At 37.9% G+C, this 14259-nt stretch overlaps 1 protein-coding gene across 1 annotated transcript; it reads right to left on the bottom strand.

Moving 5' to 3' along the window:
- Positions 1-10592: 10592 nt before the first annotated feature.
- On the bottom strand, positions 10593-11871 carry LOC149673088 (uncharacterized). Its single transcript, XM_089840193.1, has 4 exons — positions 11709-11871; positions 11473-11638; positions 11273-11410; positions 10593-11061 (listed from the first exon to the last, which is right to left on the bottom strand). The coding sequence occupies exons 1-4, from the start codon at positions 11869-11871 to the stop codon at positions 10593-10595; spliced, it is 936 nt and encodes a 311-aa protein (XP_089696319.1).
- Positions 11872-14259: the final 2388 nt, after the last annotated feature.

Here is a 14259-nt window from a genome sequence, read left to right as displayed (position 1 = left end):
AACCGGATGTAAGGAGGAAAATTAAAAAGACAAATAAAGCAAAAAAAGCGAGAACACCCAAAATGCCTTACCAAAGCCGTAAGCTTCTACTCCCCCCCTTTATACCCTCTTTGGTTTAGATCCCCCCCCCTTTATACCCTCTTTGGTTTAGATCAGTGGCAAAAGATTTGTAAATATAGAAACTCTTCAGAATTGCCTGAAGATGAACAATTAGATTGTGTAGTTTGGGGCGATGGCCGATATACATTTACAAAAGGTTCTCACGAACTAGAGTTTACTCTTAAGTCAAATGAAAGTGAGAAACTATTTAAATTTAAATTGTACATAGTTCCTTCCCTCATTAGTGACTTTATATTGGGTCAAGATTTCCTTGAAGAAAACAGGGTCAAGCTAGATTTTGAATCGTCACTATGTCTAGTGGGTAACTTCAAGATCCCTTTTTCAATTCCATCTGAAAAGGATCCAATAGATCAGGAGATTGTGAATAGTATTAGGGACGCAGTTTCCGCATCTCCTATCTCTGATGAACAACGTCATCAATTAGAATCCCTTTCATTGAGATTCCCTGAATTATTTTCGGATAAAGTAGGAAGAACAGAACTAATCTTCCATGAGATTCATACGGGAAATAGTCCGCCCATAAAATCTCAGCCTTATCGTGTAATGACCAGAAGAGGAAAATAATTGAACAACATGTCAGGGAAATGCTAAATGACGGGATAATTAGACCCTCTGTATCTCCTTGGGCTACGCCCGTAGTTTTAGTTGATCAAACAAAACGGGGTAAACCCCATAGGTTTTGTATTGATTACAGAAAACTAAACGAGGTTACCATAAAGGACCCTTATCCCCTGCCTAAAATAGAAGATATGCTAGCAAGAGTAGGAACGCCAAAATTCATTACAACCCTTGACCTTAAATCAGGGTATTGGCAAGAGGAAATGCACCCTAAAAGTAGACCTAAAACTGCTTTCGTGACTCAGATGGGAAAGTACGAGTTTAATGTACTCCCTTTTAGAGATTCCGATTATTTCCAGCTAATTGACTATTTAGATTGTTTAATCTCGCTTAGCGAAGATTGGGATCAACACTTAACGTGTTTAGTATACGTCCTTTATAGATTAAAGGAAGCGGGTCTCACCCTTCAGTTAAAAAAATGTCGTTTCGCTCAAAAAGAAGCTTCTATTTTCGGTCACATAGTAAATGAAACAGGAGTGCATATAGATCCTTCTAAGATAGAAGCCATTCAGAAATTCCCTCCTCCTAAAAATGTTAAGGAAGTCCAGAGATTTTTAAGGATGGCAGGTTGGCACAATAGGTTCATTAATCACTACTCTCAAATAGTAGCCCCTATAAATAAACTTAAAAGAAAGGATCAAAAATTTATTTGGGGTATCGAACAGCAACAGGCTTTCGAAAAGATAAAGGAAGAAATCTGTAAGGCTCATCCCTTAGCTTCCTTTAGAAGGGATTCCCCGTGCATTCTCACTACAGATGCTAGTGATGCAGGGTTAGGTGCCCTTCTTTCCCAAATACAAGATAATATTGAAGTTCCTAAAGCTTATGCTAGTACAGGACTAAAAGATGCGGAAACAAGATACCCCACTAGCGAGAAAGAGTGTTTAGCCATTTGTTGGGCGGTTAAGAAGTTTAGGCCCTTTCTAGAAGGTCGTAAATTCACTGTCTACACTGACTATCAGGCTCTACAATGATTATTTAACATCAGGGAACCAAATTCTCGACTAGTTAAATGGGCAATGTACCTTCAAACATTTGACTTTACTATTAAGCATAAAAAAGGAGTAGAAAACGTAGTAGCAGACGCTTTGTCAAAGGCCCCGATAAATGTCTTAAGCATAAACTTTAGCTCCTCTAGTTCTAATTCTACTAGTAATTTGGATCCAACTAGTAGTAGTACAAGTCAAAATTCTACCGGTAGTAGTACTAGTTCAACAACGTCCTCTAGTGATTCTGCTGAAGGTCAAATACGCCCCCAGGTCCTAGAGCCCTATATTCAGTATTTACATTAGAAGATGTAAGAAAATCTCAACGGGAAGACCCTTTCGCTTCCCCTATAATTAATTCCTAGCAGGGACCTAACCCAGTTAGGCATAAAATGTTCGAACTCAAAAATAATCTTCTATATAGAAGACCTTACAGGAACTATCCTGAAAAAATTTATTTACCACCGCGCTTAAGGATAGAAGCCATGCGGTTATTAGACGACCACCCTTTATCAGCTCACAGGGGCAAAGTTAAGACCCTGAGCAAAGTCACATTTAGATATTGGTGGCCAACTATAGTTAGTGACATCCAGGACTATATTAGAGGATGCACACTATGCCAACAATTTAAGGCTAGAAATAGGAAAAAGCCAGGGCTAATGCAACCCTCTGAGATAACAAGTCCTTGGGACCAGATTAGTGTCGATATTATGGGACCTTTTCTCCAAAACTTACACCATTACAAATACCTTATAGTCTTTGTCGATTATATGACTAAATTCGTGGAAATGATACCACTAAAAACTATTACAGCAAAGACTTGTGTCCAAGCTTTCAAGTCTATTATTTCTAGGTAGGGAGCTCCTAAAGCTATCCTTAGTGATAGAGGGGTACAATTTACCTCGAAACTTTGGCTGCAAACTTGCAGAGCTTTTAGAATTAACTCAAAGTTTACCACCCCCTATACGCCTAAGGGAAATCCCACCGAACGAGTTAATAGAGTAATAGGCGAGCTTATATCATTTTATGTAGGGAATCATCATGATAGATGGGATGAATCCCTTGACCTTCTTCAATTTGCCATAAATTCTGCACCCCATGAAAGCACGGGCAGATCCCCTTTCTTTTTGAATTTAGCATGGGAGCCACGTCTCCCTTGGGATTTAGAAATTGAAGAACCCCTTCCGGACCTTGATGACCCCAGTCGTACAAAAGCTTTAAAAGTTCTTAAGGAACAATTAGAATTCAGTAATGAATTATCTAAGTTAGCTCACCAGAAGAAATACTATGACCTCCGTGTTGACCCTCTAGAATTTGAGGTAGGAACCGTAGTATGGATGGAAACACATCCTTTGTCAAGTGCGACAGGTCAGCTGATGAAAAAGCTCAGTCCCAAATCGGCAGGTCCCTTTTGAGGTAGTTGCAAAACATTCTCCCGTAGTTTACGAGTTGGAAGATGCTAACTCAGGACAAAATGTAGGGAAAGTCAACCTAGAGCATCTGAAACTCTACTGGACTAATGTAGCTGTCTTCGACAATGCCGAAAATGCCCCCACTTCACAATCGAACGTTGCAGATAATCCTGAGTCTAGTCCCGCAACGAACGGTGGTACCACGGACCACCCTCCTACGGCGACTTCCTCAACTACTTCATCTAATTCCTCGACTTCCACTACTCTGGACGATCGCGCTAAAGATCAACAGATCATACCTGCTGATCCAGAAATAACTCGTCAACCAACTGACTCTGATAATGAACCGGGCATAGCCCTATTTGAAGACCCTCCTCTCCTACTCCATACCTACCACGATATGCGAGCTTTCCAGCTCACTCATCCATCTATTGACAGTCCGCCTCCTGCGGCAGGGGAGGCTTCCCCGTCTGATCATGAAAAATTAGTCGCAGAACCTGAGTTACACAATTCAACTTCTAGTTTTACGGAAGAAATATTGACACCTGAGCAGAATTCTACTCTTACGGAGGAGATATTACCACCTGAACAGCTTTCTCAATCGCAATCCCAATCGCTGCGTGCGTCTGAAAGTTCATCTACCACGTTATCGGAGTCCATGAGAACTCCTCGATACTTATTTAGAGACTTTTCGATTGGGATGGCGAAGAGAAGTGTGCAAAAGGGCATCGGTTAGGCCAGGAGGCAATGAAGTCGATATTTAATGTCGCCCTCCAGACAATGAAAGATTAAGGTCACCTTACGAGGTCCAAGTTTACCTCCAGAATAATAAAATAAAAATCTAACCAGGAAACATTTTTCCTTTACCCGAGAGCCAATCTCTGTTTTCCCATGGGAGTTTATCTCCCAAGCAAATATAATAAATTACTGAAAGAGTATCATTTTAGATGGCCGAAGGAGGCAGACCTCGACCAGTATATTTTGAGGCCCCAGAAGGAGCCACGATTACAAAAATAACAAGAGATCACCTTCCAAATTGAAAGAAGTCCAGTGTATTTGCGATGAGTATGCAAACTACTGCCTCAATTGTGGACAAACGTCACATCGCCAAAAGGATTGTTTCATTCCAAAAAGGGGAAAAGATTCCCCTCTAAAATGTATTAATTTTGGGGGCCCACATTGGACAAAAGATTGTAAAAACCTCCTGAAGAAATACCGATAACCATTATGATTTCACCGGGAGAGGGACGCTCCCTTGATATGGACGACAATGATTCTGAACTTGAAACCCGTCCGGAACCTGAAAACCGTCCTATCACTGTATACAAACGTTTTAAGGAGGAGGTCCTACGTCGGACCGACCCCGCTCCTTTTCCTCCTCTCCAAAACCTGCTCACTCCTACTACTCTTCCTCCCATTCCCCTTCCTTTTCCTCCAGCTCCTCGTCAGCCTTAGAGTCCTGTTGTGCCTCCCTCTGACGAAGATGATATATATTGGGAACGTTTCGGAGGAATGGGATGGATCCCTCGAATTCGGATACCAAGAGTACTCCTTGCATCCAAGATCCAACATGCAAAACATCAGGGTTGGCCAAATTACATGAACCTTAAATTACAAATTACAATTACAAATGAAAAGTTTCATTAACTACAAATTATAAATTAAAATTATAAATTCGGAATCATTCAATTACAAATTATAAATTACAATTACAAATTCGGAATCATTCAATTATAAATTACAATAACAGATTCCGAATCATTCAATTACAAATTATAAATTACAATTACAAAGTGTTATACTTTAGAAATGATTGCTTAACTTTTTTAACAATTGAAAGAGATTCACTCATTTCAGAGCCACAAATATTGCTATTAATTGCACTTAATGGACTTGAGTTATAGGAACTAACAGGAGGAAATAGGCATTGAGTTTGCTGACTAGAAAAATCATGACTAAAAATATCACATTTGTTATTCTTGTTAATTAGAAAATAATTATTTGGCTGACTAGTATATTGATCACTTATTATATCAAAACTAGTTTTCTGACTTAGTTCATCACTAATCATATCACATTTTTCATTCTCACTAACTAAATCATGGTTAAATTTCTGACTGAATTCATAACCAACATGCTTTTCTGCTGTTTTCTTCGATTTACACCCCTCCTTTCTGGTCTTCCCTAGTGGTGGCTTTAAAGTTTCCCTTCTAGCTTTACCTTCTTGCTTTTCTGATTCCTTTTTGGCTTTAGCTTCTTGTTTTATCAATTCTTTTAGGGCTTTGGCAGCTTGTTTTTCCGATTCTTTTTTCATTTAAACTGCTTCTTTTTCAGATGCTTTCTTCGCTTTAGCTATTTGCTTTTCGAATTCTTTTTGTGCCTTCACTGACTCCCTCTTAGCCTTTGCTGCAACTTGTTTTGATTCTTCATTGGCCTTTTGACTTTTAGGCTTAGCTATTGCTGTATTTGTTGTGATTTTCTGAGAATTCTCCAGTGCCTTCAGTTTCTTTTTCAATTCTGCTGTTTTTGCAAACTTGTATAATTTGTCTCGAAGCGTTTTACCCCCTAAGTCTAAACCTCTCGAAAAAACAGAGAAAATTTCTCCAATCCTTGCGTGAGTCAGTTTTCTTGTCCAAAATTGAAAACATAAATCGATGGCCACATCATCAAACGGCCCATCTTTAGTGTTGACAAAAGCAACTCCTTCCATAAATAGTTTTTTTTAATATTTTTATTTAGTTTTACTGCGGAAACGCAAGTCTATATCAAAAAATCAGCCATATTAAGAATTGCAAACTCAGTCACGATAACAATGGAGAAAAGTTTAATTTAGACTTACCCTAATAATATTTTTCCCAAGATTTTTAAAGCCATCCTTAGTTGAAACTTGCCTAATTGTGTCATTTAACTCGGTTACGAAAGGATAAAATGCCTTTTTGGGGAACACATACCACCGCGGTCCCGATTGACTAATTCGATGGGCAATCACCATTATCTTTCTCTTCTTCCGTCATTTTGATGGCTACAGTCAACCGATACACTCTTTCGTGATTTTTCCTCGTTGTCAACTTCAGCCTGTGGTTTTCCGTTTCTTTTTTGGATATTTTTTGAAGTATTTCTAATGTCCCACCACTCAATCTAATCAAAGAACTTAAACTTTACTTTTGAACAGAAAAAATTACTTGGCTTGAGTTCGGGCTAATCTAATTGGCATTCTTGTGAAAACCTATATATTTATTAGTTTAAGTTTAATAAAAGTACGGTAATCAAAAGCTATATTGATGAATACCTGAATTTTGCTGTCATATAGAAATTGAATAGTTCTTCTAAATCATTTTGAGTTCCAAGTTAAGAATTTTCGCGGAGAAACCTTTCTTTCAGCCTAGTTTCACCAACTTCCCGTAAATAACTTAATAAACACTTATTACTGAACGGAATCTGTAGCAACTCGCCAAAGCTTAAATTAAGGCCAGCCGATTTCAATAAATTCAAACGGGTTTCATATCTTAAAGGTTTTTTTAATGTGAATTTCGAATTTGGCTTCATCATTTAACTCTTTAGCTAAGGCTTCTAATTTATCCATTTTGTTTAATTAACGCCTTTAAAAAAGTTTAGCACGATACGACATCCGACGTCGCCGTAAAAAATGTAAACACCATCACCGTCACGTGCCGTCACATGGATGAACCCTCCATGCTTGAACTTACTCTGCTTCAAATTAGCCCCGCCTATGTTAGTTCGAGTCTCCACCGCTGTGGAGCGCTGCTTTAAAAGCTCGTTCTCGGTCGTGGCCGAGATTTTAGAATTTTTTTTCTCAATGTCACGCGAGCTCCGTTGGGAACTTTAAAAAGCTTAACGTCAGAATTTTCAGACCCAGAGGCTACGGCAAAAAATCTTACATAGGAACTTGGTGTAAGATTATTCTACTTGTGGTAATACATTTTGAATATTAAATTGTAGTAGATGGTATTGATTTTACCTGACTAAATCGAGTTTAAATGCTAAAGATTCGACACGAATATTTACCATCGAAACCTGAGAAAATGGTCCAATTTCAGGTCTAGAAATCTTCACTGTCATTTAGACAGGGAAATGCATGCCTAATTTTAAAGAAAGATGTCCTTTTGTATGTGTTCGTTCATGGTTATAGTTAACATTAGAAAAATTTTGTGTTTGCGGTGTTATTAAACATGAAAGCGATGTTAACAGAGGAGGAGGATTTTATTGCCTTGGTCTACACGCTATACTTCTAATCAACATTTTAATGTGTTTCCAACGGATTTGGGTGTCGCAATTAGTAAAGGATTTTATGAGGAATGGGATTTGCCCCATTGCTGTGTTTCTATCGATGGCAAACATGTTTACAAACAGTGTCCTGCAAATTCAGGATCAAAATATTATAACTACAAGAAAAGTTTCAGCGTCATTTTAATGGCCATGTGTGACGCCCATTATCGTTTTACAATGGTTGACATTGGGAGTTATGGTAGTGAAAGTGACGGTGGTATCTTTACATCTTCAATCAACATTTTAATGTGTTTCCAACGGATTTGGGTGTCGCATTTTCCCAGCGACTCCGCCTATTCGAGAACATCGGACCACAAGACAAAGTAGGTGTACTATTCTGAGAGATCTTGGCAGCTACTAGAGGAAATGTTCACTATTTGCTCTTGTGTTTCTTTTCTCATTATAACAAAATAACTATAACAATATTTTAAGGTTAAATGTTTTGCGAGCCCATATCTCTGTATAACTAGGTGTTGTAGGCTTCCCGTTCATTGCCATTTTTACGAGGTGTCTGACGTTTTCGAGAAGTGTACGGGATTTCGAAATCCAATATGATTTCTTCGGAGGTCTTCGTTTGATTTTTTCAGATTTCGTTGGATTTCATTTGATTTCGTCGCATTTTGTTTGATTTCAAAATTTGATAAAATCCAGATTTCATCGGATTTTGAAATTATTTTTGGGATTTTGGATGTCGTGAATTTTGTAATGGATTTTGAGATTTCTTTACTGATTTTGTTTCTTACTTTGCTCCTGATTTTGTTTCTTACTTTGCTCCTGATTTTGTTTCTGCTTTTGCTCCTGATTTTGTGATTTCTTTATTGATTTTGTGATTTCTTTACTGACTTTGTGATTTCTTTGCTGATTTTGGGATTTCGTTACTAATTTCAGTTTTTATAGGCTTTTGAAATCAGCAAAAATACGTTTTATTCCGTTCCTGATTTCTGATTTTGTTATTCATTTCGAGGTTAACGTACGGGATTTCGAGAATGACCGACCCCTCGCATTTTTAACTCAGTCGGACCCAAGAACAAGCCCTTTGATTTATAATAATAATAATAATAATAATTTTATTTCCTCTGCACAACAACATGTATAAATACACTTTTTATAGAAGTACAGAGACGTCTTATATTAATAAAATCTTTTCTTTGTTGCGTTAATTAAAATTGATTATAAACAGATCAAAATAGTGTTGGAATTTCTAATTATTGTTCGTTGTCGTAATTACAATTTTTAATTTTTAATTTTCTATACCGATGTAAAAAATTTTTTTCGAATATGTCTAAAGGCTAGTTTTCACTGGGCAAAAACGCGGCGCAAAGCGGCGCAAAATATTTTTCATTTGGCGGAAAGTTGGCGACGTTTCCGCGACAGGTTTTCACTAAAGACGTTTTCCGGCGTTTTGTATTTCGCGGATTTATTTAGCGCATGCGCATCTAGCTCTAAAGAAGACTTACGTCAAAGGGCAAAGGACAAACAAAATGGACGCGGTTGAGGTTGACACCGAGGATTATATTCTGGCATTTATTCAACTAGTTAATGCGATTTTGGCATTTAATTTGTGGAGAAATTACTCCAAAACGGTTTATGAAAGAAGGTTTTGGGTAAGAGGAATCTTTTTGAAACGAGAGGAGAAGGGCTATTTTCGACATTTAATTCAAGAAATGAGGGATGGAGACAGCGAAAAACATTACATGTAATAAGCCTTTGCAATTTGGTATCTATGTTTCTATGTATGTACATAATCAATATGTATATTGTTTCAATGTAGGTTTTTTCGCATGACGAAAGAGCGATTTGACTTTATATTAAGTTTGATCAGGGACAAAATCTCGAAGAAAACGACTAATTTCAGAAAACCAATATGCGCTGAAGAGAGATTAGCACTTTGTTTGAGGTAATTATTGAATGTCATATAGCTTCGAAATGCTTGCATTGATATATTACATGTCTTGAAGACTGCAACCTGACCCCCCCATTAAAGCTAATAATATTTAACCTAAACTAGTCTAATTCAGCCTGACGTAACTCCATGATTTCTATGAGGTCAGGTCGCAGTCTTTCTTAGTAAATGTGTAGGGCTATAGTTAACTCTATTGTCTCATCAGATATTTAGCTAGTGGAGACACTCAGGTATCCCTCTGTTTTGGATTCCGGATTAGTAAAACGGCCATATCTAACATAATCCGTGAAACGTGTGAAGCCATTTGGGAAGCTATGTCACATATCTATGTGAAGATGCCTCAAAACCCCGTTGAATGGGCAGAAATTAGTAAAGGATTTTATGAGGAATGGGATTTGCCCCATTGCTGTGTTTCTATCGATGGCAAACATGTTTACAAACAGTGTCCTGCAAATTCAGGATCAAAATATTATAACTACAAGAAAAGTTTCAGCGTCATTTTAATGGCCATGTGTGACGCCCATTATCGTTTTACAATGGTTGACATTGGGAGTTATGGTAGTGAAAGTGACGGTGGTATCTTTACATCTTCAGTCTTTGGAGCTAAAGTGAAACATAACCGTTTACCACTACCACACCCCCGCTCATTGCCTAATTCAAACATAAAATTTCCATATTATTTCATCGGCGACGAGGCTTTTCCGCAACTACCAAATCTAATGCGTCCCTATTCTACATCAAAGGGAGTTACAATGTCTCAACGAATTTTTAACTATCGGCTCTCTCGTGCTAGGAGAGTAATTGAGAACACTTTTGGTATTATGGCAGCCCAGTGGGGTATTTACCAAAAAACCATAAAAGCCAATCCAGAAAATGTAGATAGGATCATCAAAGCAACAGTGTGTCTCCATAACTACCTAATCACTGATGAGTTAGGTAAATCTAAGCACCAACGCAGTTACAACCCTGTAGAATTAGCTGATTTTGAAGATGACACTGGAGAACTCACAGAAAATGGACTCTGGAGAAATCTTCTTCAAGGAGATGGTGCAATCAGGGATCTAGTAGAAAACCGAAGGCCAAATCAAAGAAGTCAGATAGCGCAAGTACTGAAGGACAGATTAGCCGGCTATCTATCCAATGAAGGTGCTATTGACAAACAAATACCTGAAGTAGCTAGGATGTAAATAAATGAGCAAAGGACATTCAAAAACAATTTCATAACTATGTTCTTTAATGACATTAAATTGTTAACAAATAAAATATTTAGTTTTCATCTTCTATTTCGAAGAAACATGTTTCAATTTTGTATCTCATCCTACGTTGCTGATCAGCCTTCAGTCTTTTAAATCTGTCCATGCAACTTTGAAAATAATGGAACGTTTCATCCTTTTCACACTCTTTCTCTTCTGTTCTTTCCATTTTTTTGGGCACCAGTTTATTAAAATTTGATGTAGCAGCCTCAAGCATGTTCATCATTTTAGTTTCAGTTTCATCCTTCCTGCGCTTGCGATGAGATGGAAGTGGATTGCGGTCTTCAGATTTGGTGTCACCAGCTATAGCCACCTGAGGTTCTTCAATGGATTTACAGCTTTTAGCAGAATCTTCATTTTGTTTACTTTGTTCCGATGCATTTGAAGTTTCTTGAATTATTTCATCATCTTTTCCCAAATCTACTTCATCATCACTCATGTTTTCGTAATGGGTTTGATTGGTGACAGTCTTTAAGAAACCACTGTTAAGGTACATAGTTAGATTACTTTGTTATATCAAGAAGGGATAGATGTGGGAGGAACTTGTATAATTTTGTTTTGTTAACATCATAATAGCCATAGCCCTGGGTGCTTACTGAAGTACCCACCCACTACTCCGACACATATCCTAGCATTGGGGGCTATGGGACTTAGTTACATATTTTATTACGGTTATTCTAAAGTGAACCTAACCTTGGCGGTGTAAACTGAGTACTTTTGAAAAGTTCATCTGCTGTTTTAGAGGTGTCCTCAGCTTGCGACTCATCTTCACGACCCAGTGAATTTTCTACAGACTCCTTTGCCGTTGTATTTTCCATATTATTGAAAGTTCTACAATTAGATGGGTAAATCTTTCAATTATTCACCGAGTGCTGAAATAACAAGGAACATACGGTCGGTGGGATACTGTTCTGCTTAGGAATCCATCAAGGATTTTATATTTCTTCCACGTAGGAACAATAATGTCATCCAAACCGGCTCCGCTTCTCATCTCTGTAGTCCTTTTCTCTTTTAAATATCTGTCCCGGATACTTTTCCATTTCTTTGAGGCCTCTGAGCCTAAACAAATTAGAAACCACGTACTATAGAAAGAGTGCTTAGGTATTAATGTTTATATGTATATATTCACCTGATATACCGAACATAGCCCCAATAGCTTTCCATCTGTTATCTTTCATATCGTTGTTTTTGAAACAACGATTCGCTTTGTCATATAAAAAGGGATGGCCACGAACTTCATCAATAAATTGTTCTTGTTCTTTTTCTGTCATCTTCTTTGATTTCGGCGGCATTTTAAACCATCAGTGGACAGCGGCTCTTCCCAGTCTGACGTTTCTCGCCAAGGCCCAACGACGTAATAAAGTGCGCGAAAATAGATAGCGCGACACTACTTTAAAGCGCCACCACGAGACCGTCAGTGATTGGCTACCACTTTGCGTTTTTTTTTAAATAACGGCGGAAAGATAGAACTTCAATTCCGTGCATTTCCACGTAAAATCGCTAACTTTCCGAAATATTTTACGTAAAATATTTTTACGCAAACTGCGCGGAAAGCCTTTTCCGCCGCGTTTTTGCCCAGTGAAAACTAGCCTTAAATGGCTAAAAATTTGCATTTCCGCGTTAACGGTATTTTGCATTCGAATTATCGGATTCAATTGTAATCTGTACTAAAGATTTCTGGATTTCGGAAATTCTTATATGGTACCTTAAATGTAACATTGTTCATCAATTGCTTACAGTCCATATGATTTGATATTATTTTAAAAATAAAACTCACATCTAAATAGGTAAAACGATTTTTTATGGTTGTTAAGAATTGCTTTTTCAAAATATTTATGTAGTCATAATGCCTATTCTTTAAGAACTTGTCGTATAATAGCTGAACAAATTTTCTTTGTACACGTTCTATTATTAATAACAAGAAAGTACTACACCCTGTCCATATTTAAGCTGCATATTCAATTTTAGAACGAATTAAAGATACAAATAGTTTTCTAAACACGATTTTTGACTTTAAGCGCATAGAAAGTTTAAAGATAGCTTAGAGATTTTTATGGCAATTACTTTTTAATCTAGAGACATGGAGGACAAAGCGTAGTTTTTGATCTAGTATTACTCCGTAATCTGACACGGATGTCTCACGGGATGCAGGGACTCCATTTATTTTATAGTCGTGTCTTATAAAGTTATTCTTCCGTGTGAACGTAATTGCAATTGTCTTTTTCGCGTTTAGGGGTAGACCATTTCTCTCGCTCCACTTATATCCTTCAATAAGGTCGTCCTGTAGTAATGCACAGTCAGCGGTGGTCCTGATTCGTCGATAGAGTTTATTATCGTCGGCATATGTGCATATCTCCGAATTTCTTATCAAACATCTCGGTAAGTCATTGATAAAAATAGTGAATAATAATGGCCCTAGCGCCGAGCCTTGGGGGACACCTACGTTTGTTCTATAACAAACCTTTGTGATTTTTCTGTTAACCTTGACCACATTTAATCTGCTGCATAAATAGCTTGCCAATAGTTTAAGCATTGAGCCACCTAGACCATAACGTTTTAGCTTGGCCAATAGTAATCCATGATCCATACGATCGAACGCCTTCGAGTAATCCAGCATAATTGCGTCTACCTGCCCCTGAGTGGTGACAACTGGGGCTGTATAATCCATAAAGGAAGCCAAAGCCGTAACAGTTGATCTGCCTTTACAGAACCCATGTTGACTATCGACCAGAAATGGCCTGAACCAGCTATTTAAGACCTCATTCAAAATTTTTTCAAAGATCTTTGAGTATGTATTTATTAATGAGACTGGCCTGTAGTTGCTGATATCTCCCTTGTATCCTTTCTTATAAACCGGTAAAACAATGGAGGTTTTCCATGATGATGGGAAAACCCCATTTCTAAGAGCTAAGTTGTAAATTCTACACAAGACAAGCGCAAAGATGTCGCTACAGCCCTTAATAACATACGGCGGAACAAAGTCAACACCGGCCGATTTCTTTGGTTTAATTAGTTTTATGGCTTTCATCACCATCGCTTCCGAAACTTCTAACTGAGACATACTATCGGTGCTATCCCACGGGAAGTCTTCTAGGCCATAGTCAATGCCAATAGTAACTAAGGGTTCAGTAAATTTATCTTTGAACAGTTTGGCTATCTCTAATGTATCCGTAATTAGCGTATTATTGTTGTCAATGATAATTTGTGATTCTCTGGGTTTGAGACGAGATTTCGTGTACTCCCATAATTTCACCGGATTTTGACCGAGGTCTGAAATTATTGTTTCCCCGTAGGCGCTTCGATCGCGCTCAAGCAGCTTCTGGCATTGTTTGCGTAGATTTTTAAAATTGTCCAAGTCGGCATTATTTTTACTTCCGCGTTTCTTGAATTTGCGATCAAAGTATCGTTTCCGAGAGAGGGCTTTCCTAAGTTCGCGAGAGAGCCAAGCGGGATATTTGTTACTGGCTCTGCCGTTACTAACGTTCTGTCTAGGGATATGGGCGTCCATGCACTTATGCATAGAATAAGTTAGGAAATTCGCTGCGTCATCGACATTTTTCGTATGATCTAAATAGGTCCAATCTGTATTCCGTAATTCTAGGTATAAATCGCGAAAGTGTCCCTTTGAGAAATTGTACTGCGGGTAAGTGGTGCCGTTGTCCATAAGTTTTGGTATTTCT

The sequence above is a fragment of the Phalangium opilio genome, unplaced genomic scaffold (genome assembly GCF_054372755.1).
Source record: "Phalangium opilio isolate 3A_F unplaced genomic scaffold, DU_Popi_V2 ptg000053l_1, whole genome shotgun sequence".
NCBI lineage: Eukaryota > Metazoa > Arthropoda > Arachnida > Opiliones > Phalangiidae > Phalangium > Phalangium opilio.
The sequence above is the reverse complement of the archived record's forward strand: the minus strand, read 5'-3'. Positions and strand labels throughout refer to the sequence as shown.